At 41.9% G+C, this 15,347-nt stretch overlaps 1 protein-coding gene across 1 annotated transcript; it reads right to left on the bottom strand.

The window, feature by feature from the left end:
- Positions 1 to 9,746: 9,746 nt before the first annotated feature.
- Positions 9,747 to 15,314, bottom strand: LOC146705106 (cytosolic 5'-nucleotidase 1B). The gene is made up of 6 exons (XM_085462691.1): positions 15,173 to 15,314; positions 11,983 to 12,099; positions 11,080 to 11,215; positions 10,869 to 10,991; positions 10,367 to 10,497; positions 9,747 to 10,273 (listed from the first exon to the last, which is right to left on the bottom strand). Exons 1-6 carry the CDS (start codon positions 15,206 to 15,208, stop codon positions 10,034 to 10,036), a joined length of 783 nt encoding a protein of 260 aa, XP_085318817.1. The 5' UTR covers positions 15,209 to 15,314; the 3' UTR covers positions 9,747 to 10,033.
- Between the last annotated feature and the right edge of the window lie 33 nt (positions 15,315 to 15,347).

Here is a 15,347-nt window from a genome sequence, read left to right as displayed (position 1 = left end):
ACTTTTATTTAAATATTAAAAATATGGTGATGAAGTCAGATTTTTGTCACAAAGAATATTTAGTGATGAAAAAAAATCCAGAAGAATACAGATGCAGTTCTTTAAAATCTTTCATTAAAATCTTCATATCAATAGAAAACTGCTTCTTTCTTTAACGGTGGGAAGATAGCCGAAGGACTCTGGGGTCAGACAGCAGAGAAAGTGTCGTGCCGTGGATGTTTCCAGCTCCCGAGTGTTTGCCTGCAGCCCGCTAGCACAAAGGCCACCGAGGCCAAATTAACCGATTAAAGCCGCTTATCACCTGCGCTTTACGGTGTCCTTCAGCCCTTGAGCTCCAGCAGAAGTTTGTCCATCTGTCTGTTCATCTGCGTGCATGCGTATCACGGAGACGGGGGGAGACAGGAGTGGCCACTGCAAAAAAAAAATATATTAATTAATTAATTAAATAAAAATATCCACTGAATTTGACCTCTCTACCTCTATTTGTGCTGTTGGTGCATTTTGGAGCAAGTTTTGATTAAATTAAGTGGAAAAAAAATATTCTTTTGTTTCTGATCAGTACAGTTGTAGCATTAGTTTATCACTCAGCATTAATTAGCTCATACACCTTTTGGATACTCCTTGATATTTAGGATTGCTGGCCTTATCTGATAACTAATCTGATCAGTCTGTATCTAAAAGACACACAGAGGGGGAGAGAGAGAGAGAGAGAGAGAGAGAGAGAGAATCACATTGGGACAACAGTGATAATGCCTAGGGTAAGAGTCACCTCTCCTCCATCTTTTTATATACAGTTTGCAGTTTTATACCACAAGAGGCCACTTTCACATTAAAGCCTTGAAGTGTTTTGAACGTTGGGGGAACATTTCTTGCAGTGTTAAGTGAATGAACAAGGTTCAGCTGTGCAACAGGGGCCCAGAGGGTGACAGAAAACTACAGGAATCATCTGCTGCTGTTCAGCATCTGGATTCAGTTCAATCAAAATAATTGATCAGTGAAGGCATTTTATTATTAACAATTTTATTCAGGTTCAATTCAGTACTTAAACTTTACTGTTTTGGTGTTGCTACACAGGGGGGTTCATATTGAGTAAAATGGCGCTGATACACGCTCAGTATTGTGTTGTGGGTACAAGGGCCCCATACATTTATGGGTTGGTTGCAGCTTTCATTTAGTGGAGATATGAAACCCCCACAAACACTCAGCCACTGGTTGCTGTGGCTTGCTTGTTTTTGCTAACAGACTGATGAGGTGTTATGTGATCACTGGTGTATTAGTGTGTTGGCATTAAAAAGTGGGAATGCTTCACAATAGCTGAAGTTGATCACCTGCAACCATGCATTTTAAAAGTTGTTACTGTGTCACTGTGCCTGGAACAGGTGCAAGAACAGATGACAGAGTTATCACTAGTGGTTCAAAAATTCCTTTGTGCAATTTGACAAAAATTAAGTACTGAAAAACAGATGTCCTAATGCAGGTAAATGGTTAAGAAAGCTTCATGGTTTTCAATTTGCACCATTACAGCGTTGTAATCTATTGTTTTTCTTAATTTAATTTGCTCCCTTTAGTTTTTCCTGCACTGTTTATAGTCTGTGATGCTTTTCTGAGAACCGTTTTGTTCTCTACCAACACTAATGACTGCCTAGAATCTCTTCTCATGTCACTTGGGTCTGGAGGTGATAAGGTGAATTTTAATTAGAGGTCTTGCTGTCTACAGTGATGATGGATCAGCTGAGCACTGACGCCATCCAACACTCGGGGGAAGATGATGGGGGAGCAGTGAACACACCTCCTGTCTGTCTCTGGAAAGACTTCAGAAATGTCAATTTTTAATGTAGTTTAGATCAGCTGACCAGCAGCTGTGACCCAGTTTGTTGCTGATTTTTAACTCCAGCTTGCAAAAAGGCATCTTTCCCATACTGTACCATGCAAAAGTCTTGATCCACCCATCATTTCTTTTTATTTTGCATACAAGGAACTTGAGTTTCTTGCAATTTCTTGAGGTCTTGAGCAATAACCTTCAAATATTTTCTTCTCTCTTTTTCAGACCAGTCCTTGTACCTGACCATTTTCTGAGGAATGTCTTCCTTGGTAAGCTACGTAACACGGACCTATAAATCATTCTATTATAAAAAGGGCAATTAACTCAATGGATATAAAAGTTTTGTGTCTACTCATAAAAGACATCTCAGCAAAGAACCAATTTTAAATTGTACCTTTAGACACTTTGTTGTTGGTAGCCTGTCACAAAAACACATTTTTCCCCATTTCTTTAGCTGAATCTGTCAAAACCAGTGGACTTGGATAGACTTAAATGCAGGATTCTGAGATCAAAGTTCACAGGTTTACAATAAATGAATCCAAGGAAACAAGGCTTTCATGCAGTGAGGACCAAACCCAGGCAATCAGGCAGATTCACATTTTCACTCCCTCAAACAATCTCTCCAACTTTCTCACCAGAGTTTCTGCACAGAAGAGAGATGCGTAAGTACAAAAGACAAAGAGCAAACAGAAGAGGTAAAATGCAGTGCATTCGGAGGCGACTTTCACTAACAGATCAGTTCAACAATCAGGCAGCAGATGACAAGCGATATGAAACAGAGGATGGAAGCCCAGTAACAGACTCTGGCCCTGAAACACAAGACTAGGATTATGGCACAGACACATACACAGCCACACAAAGTTGTTCCCAGTGACGTAGCTGGGGAGTGTATGCACCACTGACTGATGCTCACATTAAATATAAATTTCAGGTTTCAAATAATGAAGTCGGTGTCTGTAGAGTTAATCCTTGGGGGTGTGATGTCAGTAAAAATAGATATTCTTAATATAGTGATCTTAGGCACAAAGGTCTGGCTAAGAATAAAGACAGCCACCTGCTGTTTCAAAGAACCATATTATATGAGGCAGAACATCCAGGACTTCTGGGACCTGCTCGAGAACCAATGATGTCTTCTCATGGCCCTAAGGTCGGTAGAGCAGAAAACCTGAATATACTCAAGTGCAAGGAAGAATTAAAAATTGTCACAAAATGTATCCAGCTCTCGTTTTTGTCTTTTAAATAGAATATCAAGACTTTGGTTTGATGAGTGTTCATTAGATGGAAAGCTCTACTAAGAACATAAAACCAGGTTCCTGAACATTCAGCGTTTTTTTTTTTTTGTTGTTGTTGTTGTTTTTTAATTAAAGATGTGTTTGTGTTCAGGAGGTGGAGATGATGAAATCAGTGCTCATCAGAAGCCGTCCTCAGAATAATGAAGACAAAATGTTTTCTGTTCTCATCCAGGAAAGTACGAAGCAGCTTTATTTCTCTGAATATGTTTTAATATGCAGCACAGATGATCAGTCCAGCCACCATTTGTTTTTCGTCCTCTGATCACTTAAGGCAATCACATGAGGCTGTGGAACAGATCCAACAGATCCACAGAGGATGCCATCGCCCACGTCCTACACACCACTCTCAGCCACGTGGACAAGAAACAGGGTAACTATGTGCGAATGCTGTTTGTTGATTACAGTTCAGCGTTTAACACAATAGTGCCCTGCAGACTGTTCACAAAGCTGAGGGATCTGGGACTTAACAGCCGTCTGTGTGCATGGGTGTTGGACTTCCTCACTGGCAGAACTCAGGTGGTGAGGGTGGGCAGGTGCTTCTCCAACAGCATCACCATCAACACAGGAGCACCTCAGGGATGTGTCCTCTCGCCACTGCTCTACTCCCTCTACACTTCAGACTGTGTGGCCACCCATGGCTCCAACACCATTGTGAAGTTTGCTGACGACACAGTGGTGTTGGGTGCCATCTCCAACAACGATGAGGCGGCCTACATGGATGAAGTGAAGAATCTGGCATCGTGGTGCCAGGACAACCACCTCCAGCTGAACGTCAGCAAGACCAAGGAGCTGGTGGTGGACTTCAGAAGGGGTCAGCACAGAGACTACAAGCCCATTATCATCAATGGAGCTCCAGTGGAGAGGGTGCAGTCCTTCAAGTATCTCGGTCTCCACATCTCCTCAGACCTGACATGGGCTGCCCACATTCAGGTCCAGACCAAAAAGGCTAGGCAGCGCCTGTATCACCTACGACAACTGAGGAAGTTCAGGGTCTCTCCAAAGATCCTCAGGATTTTCTATACAGGCGCTGTGGAGAGCATCCTCACACAGAACATGACATCGTGGTTCGGGAACAGCTGTGTGAAGGACCAAAAAGCTCTCCAGAGAGTGATCCGTACAGCAGAACGCTGCTGCAGGATTGCTCTCCCCCCGCTTCAGGACACCTACACCAGGAGATGCCTGACTAGAGCAGCGCAGATACTGAAGGACCCGTCCCATCCTGGCAACAAACTGTTCCAACTTCTGCAATCTGGTAGAAGGTTCCGCATCTTCCGGGCAAGGACAGAGAGACTCAAGAGGAGCTTCTATCCCCAAGCCATCCGGGCCCTAAACACACACCTAAACACACACACCCGCCCTCTCACATCATCTATAATTGACTGAGACAGGACTCTTCCAGACACTCTAAACCAAGGCACAATGTACATTTCAATTCCTTTAATTTTAAATATGTTTATATTGTCTATCCTGTAAAATAGTCAGATATCTATTCATATTAATGTACAGAATTCACCTGCTTGCTGCTACTACTGCACATTCACCCAATGTATATACTAATATATATATATATATATATATATATATATATATATATAATGTTCTTCCTCTACACCCCCCCCCCCAATTTTTTTGCACATGTCGAGGAGCGTGTCAGGCTACATTTCACTGTGTGTTATACTTGTATAACTATGCATGTGTCAAATAAAGAACCTTGAACCTTGAACTCATTATTACTGAGTCTCATTGGGACCACCAAATTATTTATTCAGCCAGTCTTACTCGGGTCCCTTTTCCAGAGACCTGAGAAAATCAAACATTCATAATCAAGCAAGCACACGCCCAGTACACAGACAAATGAACAAAAGTCAGATAAAAAATAACACAACATAAAACCACCAGTCTTTTGACTAAAACTGCACTTAGGTTTCTTTACCCCTCTGTGAATCCCAGCATTATCACAGTGGAGAGGTTCCTGCATTCCAGGAGCTATGTTGTCCAGGGCAATTTGCCCCTGGTAGGCCCTAGCCAGGATAATGGACCAGTGAGTGGCTGTGGCTCAAGAGCGGGGCACCTACTAATCGGAAGGTTAGTGGTTCGATCCCTGTCTGCTCAAGTCTATGTGCCACATATCCTTGGGCAAGATACCAACCACCAATGCATCCACTGAATGTGTTTGTGTGTGATAGAAAGCACTTGCGTGCAAATTGTGTAAAATGCTTCAAGTGCTCAGAGTAGAAAAGCGCCATATAAGAATCAATCGCTGTGAAGGAAAACCTGAAGGACTCGGATAAAATAGGAAGCAGGAACTACAAAGAGACACAAGGACAGATGCATGTAAACGATGAATAAAAATCAATGGAACTACAGGAATCTGCTTCCACACATTTGTCATCAATAGCTACCAAGTCTTCCTCTGTGGGTGAAAAACAGTTTATTAAAGCCAGATCTGCTATAAACTTCTGCTTAATGTTGTCTCTTCTTATCTTACTCTACAGTGCTCACTTCAATCATCGTGGGGCAGACCACAAAGAAAACTCATCTGTGAAGCTACACAGCAGTGTCTTTAATTATTAATCTTTTCTTTTAGTCATTGCCAGAAAACCTGAGCATGCTCACAGGTCTGTATACAGATGTGTGGCTGGTAAGGCTGAGACCACCAGGACTCCCTCTGCTTCCTGTTACAACAAGCAGAAATGGAGTAAGACAATGCAACTTTCAAACCACATGTAAAATCATACAAAATACCAGAAAAAAAAATTCTAGGTGACATGCCAAAAATATATTTGGGCTATTTTAGAAGAAAATCATATAATTCTTACAATTATATTCAAAATTTGTGAGTGATTTTTCCCTAATCAGCATTTATAATAGACAAAAAAGCAGTTATTGTTTCATGTAATTGGTAAAAACTGAATGACATTTTTCACTTTCCAGACAAGCAACAGACGTGACATGACCAGGAAAATGAATTGTACATAAAAGATGGGTGACGTGTCCAAATCTGAAAAGGAAGCCAACATGGAAGTTCAATAAACTGCATTCTCTCTAATGGCCATCAGAGGGGAAATCTGCTGGTTCAAAAACACATCTGCTTTTATTGAAGCACACTGAAACACTTATCACTTCATTTGTGACCTCAGTAAACACTTTCCTGGTGCGTAAATGGTCTAAATTACTGGTTTTAATTCTCAATCGATACATTCAGTAAATGTGCTTTCTCAGTCGGATCCATCTCTTAATTGACTAGTGTTCAATTGTACTTAAAGACACTTTAGGGAGTCAGCTGTTTAATATGTCTTGCCTTAACCCTATTCGTTCATCTAAACTAGCATCATAGTTATTATTACTAGCTAGCCTTACCAATCGCTGATCGGCTCCATTCACTTATCTACATATGTTGTGTTCAAATACTAAGTCTAAAAAAAGAGCAAAAATCAAAATTAGGAGCTTCAAAACCAGTGAAAGAGGAAATCACTAAGCACCTTACTTTTATCACTTCTTCCATGACCATCATGGAAAAGGGCACATATGAGCACAGATGGAGATTGATACGAATCTTAAGAATTTAAGGTTTCCAATTCCATGATCAGGATAAGTTATCGATTCTCATTTGGGTTCTCATTGGCTCCGCTTTGAGAGTCAGACTGCAGCAACGCCCAGTGACCAGGACTACACCAAGGAGAAAGTCAGCTAACAGCAGGCTCATAATAAGTCTGCCTGACCACACACTGAAATTACACTTTTATTTTGGTATAGAGACATTCAAAAAAGATATAGTGCTATTAAGTTTCCAAGAACTTTTTGTTTGTTTGTTTGTTGTAAATAAGCTGATTCCTCAATTCAAAGACCACCTTCCTGGTGCTTCCCTGAATGTGGGTATCATGTCAGTTTCTTTCCCTGCAATCAGCCTCAACATCAGCTCTTCTTAATCTGTCTGCTGCCACCTGTTGATCAAAATTAAACATTACAGGTTCCTCTTCTTTCAGCTTCTCCCTTTGGGGCAGGGGTGGGCAACTCCAGGCCACGAGGGCCAGTGTCCAGCAGGTCATAGATCAACACACCTGAATCAAATGAAGTGCCACCAGGCCTCTGGACAACTTCAGGACATGTTGAGGAGGTAATTTAGCCATTTAAATCAGCTGTGTTGACTCAAGGACACATCTAAAGCCTGCAGGACACCGGCCCTCGAGGCCTGGAGTTGGACACGCCTGCTTTAGGGGTTGCAAAGGTGGAACCATCTCACCCTATCCCTAGCATTCTCCTCTGTCACACAACCCTCTGTCTTCCTGCATTACAGTCACGACTCTCCTACACCTTGTTTCCTCCTGTCTGGCAGTTCCGTGTTCAAAATCTTTTGTCCAATTAAACCTTATCACAACTAACTGGTTACATCTAATCAAAAGCTTCATCTCTTCAGGTCAGTGTTCTTTTTGTCTGTGCCAGTCTCCAACCCATATATTATAACAGGTCTCATTAACAGCTTGTAAATCTTCTCTTTCAGTTTTGCTGCTATCCTTCTCTCATAAATCAGCTCTGACAGTCGGACAGAAAATGTTCTTGTGTTGCTTTGAGTGGTAATTCCAGACATTTAAACTCGTCGACCTTCACTTTAACAGCTTCACTCTTACACCTGTCGTCCTCTCATTCACACACACATGCATTCTGTCTTGCTTCTACTGACTTTCGTTCTTCTTCTCTCCAGGCTCACTTCCGCCTGCTCCCTACTCCGAGTACAGATCACAATGCCATCTGCAAACATCACACTCCATGGAGACTCCTGCCTGACCTCATCTGTCGGCCTGTCCATCACCATCCACCTTAATCAGAATAACCTGCTGCACTCCAGCTTGATCTCTCTGCCTAGCTAATAGGTACAAGCCCTTTGGTCCTTCCTTAGTCTTCAGACTCACTATAAGCCATGCAGTGGCGTGTGGCGACTTTTACAGAAAGCCACATACACACAAAGACATCTTCCTCCACTATTTAGCAATTGTATTATAGCATCAACTTCCACCCACAGGGGGAAATTATGCAATAAACAATTAAAATAATAATAATAATTCAGTTGTCTTCAGGATCTTGCTCAATTTTTAGGATTTTTAGAAACATTACTGGTGGAAGTGATGATTTATTAGTAGCTAAGAAAAGCTGGATAACATTATCTGAGCTTTATTTAACATGACTTCCTGTATTGAGTTGACAGGTTGAAGAATAATCCACTTTGCTTAAGTTGTATTTTCCAGTTAAAGTCCAACTGTAATTATTTTAATTGTATAAATATACTTATTAGTGTTGACTAATACTTTCAGGGGTGTGACAAATAACAACCTTTACAACAGACTCTGTTTTTACAGTTTTGAGGTTCTAAAAAAAATATTTGTAGGAAGTCAAATTGTTATATTACATTTCAGCAGCAATAAGACATCAAAAAATGCCTGGAACACAGCACACATTAGGTCTGTGTCTATTGCAGAGATTTTTACATGTTAAGAATTTGACTCACTGGCCACTTTATTAGATACATGTGTTCAACTAATGAACCCAAATATCCAATCAGTGAATTACACGGCAGTTAAGCAGGTCATCTGGTTTGCACTGAGTAAGTTCAAGCATCAGGATGAAGAAGAAAGGGGATTTAACGCACTTTTTTGACATTTAATGGTTTTTGTTGCCAGACAACTGAGCATTTCAGAAACTACTGTTCTGCTGGGATTTTCCCCCCACAGTAGGGTTTATAGAGATGGGTCCAAAAAAGAGAAAATAGTGTATTCATAGATGCAGAACACCTCTGAATACACATCACGTCAAACCTTGTAGGAGCTGAGAACCACACCATGTGCCTCTTCTGTCAGCTAAGAACAGGAAACTCACACAGGCTCACCAAAACTAGACACAAGAAGAGTAGAAAAAATTTGGTTGGTCTAATGAGCCTTGATTTCTGGATGGCAGGTCAGAATTTGGTGTAAACAACATGAAATCATGAAGCCATCCTGTCTTGTGTTGGTGTGGTGTGGGGGATATTTTCTTCGCATAATTTGGGCTCTTTAGTACCAACGAAGCATTGTTTAAATAACTACTCGAGTACTGTGTACCACACCGTGATTCAAATCATTTTCCAAATGATTTCCACAAATATCAGAAGTCTAGTGGAACATCTGAGGCTGATTTGAATTAAAAATATTTTCATAACATCAGAAAACATTGATTTCACTCTTTTATTTAAAAAAAAAAAAAAAAAGAGCAAACAGAACAAACTAAAGAAATTTTTGTTGTCCCTGCATGAACACAAATAAGAGACGTAGCATGCCCAGCATCCCAATCAGTCACAGAACAAAGAGCAGACCTCCCTGCACCTTAGAAACACAACCCAAAAACAGTAACAGTAATCAGGGACATGATGGATTCTGAAAACGCTATAACAGTATGACTGTCAGTCATGTCAAAAAAATTGGGTAACAGACTTAAAGGTTCATTTTCTTCTTATTTCTTAGGTATGTCAAAGTGTTACTCTGGCAGCATATATATATATATATATATATATATATATATATATATATATATATATATATATATATATATATATATATATATATATATATATATATATATATATATATATATATATATATATATTTAAATAAAAGACCTGTAAGCCCTGAGTAACACCGTAAGTTATTCAGAGCTCTTTTAGCTGAGTTTAAACAAACTGTTTGCTACTTTTTCCCCAGAACTATAAGACTTCTGGTGATAAGCAGGGCTTCACATTCGCTCCCTCGCTGGCTTTTTAAGGCTGAATGAGACTGACATGTTCAAGCTGCTAACTCTGAGATCAGTCTGAAAGCTTAGCAGCTTATTTCAAAACACAGTGAAGTTTGTTTTGTTTTTTCTGAAATTCCAAGTCATCATCAGTCTGGTCTTCTCAGTTACTGCTAAAACACTCGCTGAGCAGGAAGTGAGGTCGGAGGAGGCGCTTAATGGGACCACGTGGGACCCCAGCCAGGCAGTATGCTTCATCTGCATTCACACCGAGGGAGCGTAGCGTCCGCAGAGCATCTCCACAGCTTTCCCTGCCTCCCCGCGATGTCACCAGGGCAATGCTGATGGGGCTGTCAAATAGACCAAACCTCCCCCGCATCTTGCCGATCTGAGCCGAGAAGCTCTGCAGGGCAAGAATATGAATTATCCTTTTAAAATCTCACCAATACACAACAAAAGGTGCAGGGGACACATGAGTGGTTGCCACTGTTTGTACCTGAGCAGCTTGTTTGCTTGCCAGTGCTGGTCCAGCTTCCGACTGGACCACGGCATCCCCGCAGAATAAAACTCTGAGCTGCTCTGTTGGACAGGAAGCTGTGTGCTCATCCAGCAGCACAGAGAGAACACCTGGACCAATCACAGCACACACATACTCTTTATCTACTGTCAGATAAATCAGAAAAATATGAGCTTGGAACAGAACAACGGTGTCCTAAAAACATAAAGTTGGCAAAATTGCAAGAAAAAAGAAAAAGCTGAAGGTAAAGGCTGGAAAAATTTCAAGATGAAATTGAAATATTTCTTCATTGCTTCTGGCAGGCTGAATAGATATGCAGAAAACAGCAAAATAACAGTTCAAAGAGACTCAAATATTTACATGCATTACTGCATTTCTGGAAAGTTCCAAGTAGCACATTACTTGTGCAGCCGTGGAGCTTAAAGCACTGACTCCAAACCTATTTAGCTGAAAAGGGGTAAGTGAAAAAAAATGTACTGACCTTTCTGTGAACCCTGCAATGCCTCGTTTCTGTTCGTTGTCAGAAAGAGATGCACGTTATTGTTCAGCAGATTCTCCATAAAATCCTCCTCGTTGGAAAAACAGAACCTGCTGACCTTGAGACCTGCAGGATAATACCAAGAGAAAGTATGAGCAAAACTCCACTACAGATCAGACTGAGATCTCTCTCCTGAAGGTTGAAGTGCGTTTACCATGATGTCTGATGCTCTCTGTGATGCGGGAGCTCTGCTGCTGCTGCTGGCTCTCAGTGGTGATCAGAATGACATCAAACAAGAGCGACTCGGCAGGATTTTCCTTCAGCAGACGTTCATTCACTTTCTGTAGTGCCTGTAGCGCCAACATAAGCATAAACTGATCTGAGAGTCGACTTTAAAGTGCCACTTTATTCATATTCTATATAAATTACATCTTTTAACACTTTTGAATGGTGAGTCTCAGCTCCAATCACATGAATTTTTACTGAAGACAAAGTACATAAAAGTCCTCATAAGTAAAGTTGTGGTCAGAACTTTACGTTTACCTTTACGTAACGGATTTTCTGTAATCCACAAAGGATCAAAAGTATGTGATAAGGCCAGTTTAAATAACTGTATGCATGTGCAAGTCACTTTTCTATGTCATCACTTTGCCAGGGTCTGTGCGAAGGCCCAAACTGTGACTCTTAGAATATAGAAAATTGGTTAGGATGTTTAGGAACAACCCACAAACCAATAAGGCTCAAGCCTGCCATGGACTGCATTATTGAAACACCACCGTCACTGTCCACAGTAGAGTTTTATAACACCCTGGACTGAGAGGATGCAGACAGTTTGGTTGGTTTCCTAGTTTAGACTCTACTTTACCAATGAACTCTACCAAGTCTGCTGAGAAAACTGGTTAAATATCTAGACAGAAAGCAGAAGCTTGTTGATACCAAAACTATCTGGTCGAGGTGCAACTAGCTGAGGGATATTTAACCAAATATTAGCTGCATGTATGTGTATAGCTGAACCTCTAAGTATACTTTTGCACCTATTCCTATAATAATTTATAATTCCTATAATAACTAATTAGAAAAAAAAAACATAAATGAATGTGGGTTGCTGGATTCCGACCTGCAGCAGAGGAAAAGCTATGCCCCCAACGTACAAGCCATCGGGGTCCTCAGCTCCTCCTGATTCAAACACTGCATGGGACGTCACTGCAACAACCACTGGGCAGTCAGCCTCTTTCTGCAGAGGAGAGACAGAATGTTTACCTTTATCTTTTTTAATTCACATTTAAATAAGCTAGGGTGGCTTGTGTTTTTCACACTGGAAGTAAAACTCGTGAATTATGAGGTAACAGATAGTGTAAATACCATGGAAACAAAAGTACCTCGAAACTGTTTCACTATATTGCTTTTCAACACTTTAATAAACATAGAACTAACTGACAAAAAAGCAATATGAAGTTACCAGAAGACTGACACAAGAATGTGAGAAAATATGATTATGACTTTTTCCATTAAAAAAAAATAAAAATAATAATTATTTATATATATATATATATATATATATATACACACACACACTACCGACCAATAACCTGCCTCAGTACTACATGGAAGCTCCTGTCAGGCATCATATCGGCTAAGATGAACAGGCACATGGGTCAATACATGAGCGGGACACAGAAAGGAATTGGCAAGAATACCAGAGGTGCAAAACACCAGCTACTGGTAGACAGAACAATCAGCCGAGACTGCAAGACCAGACTGACCAACCTGTGCACTGCCTGGATTGATTACAAGAAGGCCTATGACTCAATGCCCCACAGCTGGATACTGGAATGCCTAGAATTGTACAAGATCAATGGGACCCTAAGAGCCTTCATCAGGAACTCAATGGGGATGTGGCGTACAACACTAGAGGCCAACTCCAAGCCCATAGCACAAGTTACCATCAAGTGCGGGATCTACCAAGGAGATGCTCTGTCCCCACTGCTGTTCTGCATAGGCCTGAACCCCCTCAGTGAGATCATTAACAAGACTGGCTACGGATACCGACTACGGAACGGAGCAGTTGTCAGCCACCTCCTGTACATGGATGACATCAAGCTGTATGCCAAGAGTGAACGAGACATCGATTCACTGATCCACACTACCAGGCTATACAGCAATGACATTGGAATGTCGTTCGGACTGGAGAAGTGTAGTCGGATGGTAACAAAGAGAGGGAAGGTAGTCAGAACTGAGGGGATTGAACTACCAGAAGGCAACATTGCAGACATAGAGGACAGTTACAAGTACCTGGGGATCCCGCAGGCAAATGGGAACCATGAAGAGGCCGCTAGAAAGGCTGCAACCACCAAGTACCTGCAGAGGGTCAGGCAAGTCCTGAGGAGTCAGCTGAATGGTAAGAACAAGATCCGGGCCATCAACACGTACGCCCTGCCCGTGATCAGGTACCCTGCTGGGGTAATAGGCTGGCCAAAGGAGGAGATAGAAGCCACTGACATAAAGACAAGAAAGCTCCTTACCATGCATGGAGGGTTTCACCCCAAGTCCAGCACCCTGAGGCTGTACGCTAAGCGGAAGGAAGGGGGCCGGGGACTGGTGAGTGTCAGCACCACAGTCCAGGATGAGACAAGGAACATCCAAGAATACATTGGGAAGATGGCCCCAACTGACCGAGTGCTCAGTGAATACCTCAGGCAGCAGAAACCCAAGAAAGAGGAGGGAGACGAGGAACCATCATGGAAGGACAGGCCCCTGCACGGTATGTACCACCGGCAGATAGAGGAGGTGGCTGATATCCAGAAATCCTACCAGTGGCTGGACAAAGCTGGACTGAAAGACAGCACAGAGGCACTAATCATGGCAGCACAAGAACAAGCTCTGAGTACAAGATCCATAGAGGCTGGGGTCTATCACACCAGGCAAGACCCCAGGTGCAGGCTGTGTAAAGATGCCCCAGAGACAATCCAGCACATAACAGCAGGGTGCAAGATGCTAGCAGGCAAGGCATACATGGAACGCCATAACCAAGTGGCCGGCATAGTGTACAGGAACATCTGTGCCGAGTATAACCTAGAAGTCCCGAGGTCAAAATGGGAGATGCCCCCAAGGGTGGTGGAGAATGACCGAGCTAAGATCCTGTGGGACTTCCAGATACAGACGGACAAAATGGTGGTGGCTAACCAACCGGACATAGTGGTGGTAGACAAACAGAAGAAGACGGCCGTAGTGATCGATGTAGCGGTTCCGAATGACAGCAATATCAGGAAGAAGGAACACGAGAAGCTGGAGAAATACCAAGGGCTCAGAGAAGAGCTCGAGAGGATGTGGAGGGTGAAGGTAACGGTGGTCCCCGTGGTAATCGGAGCACTAGGTGCGGTGACTCCCAAGCTAGGCAAGTGGCTCCAGCAGATCCCGGGAATAACATCGGAGATCTCTGTCCAGAAGAGCGCAGTCCTGGGAACAGCTAAGATACTGCGCAGGACCCTCAAGCTCCCAGGCCTCTGGTAGAGGACCCGAGCTTGAAGGATAAACCGCCCGCAGGGGCGCGCTGGGTGTTTTTTATATATATACACACAGATAAATGTATGTAGGGAAGCACCATGCTAACGTTTCCTCACTGTCTCTGCAGAATTAATTTAATTTTTTTTTTTTTTTATATGGTTATTAATTTGATCTGTGATTTAAGCCTTTATTACAAGACGTAGAAATTTTGAACAATAAGTAAAATAAATAATAACAACAACAATAATGACAGAGTGCATATGTTCCATTTTTATAAGGTGGTCCGGCATTCGTTTATTCATTCACTCACAAATTACAAAAAATAAATAACAATGAAAAACATGACTTGAATCCCAAGTTTCAAACTCGATTTTAACGAAGTACATTTATGTGGTGCATTTATATGTAACGTAAGGGTTCGTAATGTGGTTCTGGATCTCTGAACTATTAGAAACAGCAAGATGCAGGCGGACAACTTTCTTAGCAACACCTTTACTCTTCGCAATTTCACCAACACTTCCCGTGTACAGCCCTACTGACACTTCACCAGCCACTCAGAAGCCAGGAAATCCTAGAACACCTTTGTATATCAAACGACATATACATTTACCTCAACGCTTTAAAGGTCAGAGATTGCACTAAAATACGTGTTCATTTGACCGGTGGAAAACACTTTTAGAAGAAACAGATATAATACAGTACAATGAGATATTTCTAGTGCTGCAGTTGGGTGGGAGGTGAATTTGTGCCATTACCTGTCTGGACATGCAAATGTTAAATATACTTCCTCGAGTGAGTCTTACCTCTTTCACGTCGGTCTTCTGGTCTGTGGAGACCATCTCGATTGTTTTGTGTTTTTTAACTTGAATGCCCCAACCTGCTCGCCGTCACTACAGCAAAAACTCAAATGAATATAGTTTAAATTCCCCCAGAAACGAAGAACAGAGTTTTGGTTCCGCCTCGACGTAGGTTTAACGA

This window comes from Copadichromis virginalis, linkage group LG7, assembly GCF_057382275.1.
Source record: "Copadichromis virginalis isolate Kocher_CV1m ecotype Utaka linkage group LG7, C_Virginalis_male_GT1.1, whole genome shotgun sequence".
NCBI classification, from domain to species: domain Eukaryota; kingdom Metazoa; phylum Chordata; class Actinopteri; order Cichliformes; family Cichlidae; genus Copadichromis; species Copadichromis virginalis.
Note: the sequence above shows the minus strand (reverse complement) of the source record. Positions and strands in the feature narration are given on the sequence as shown.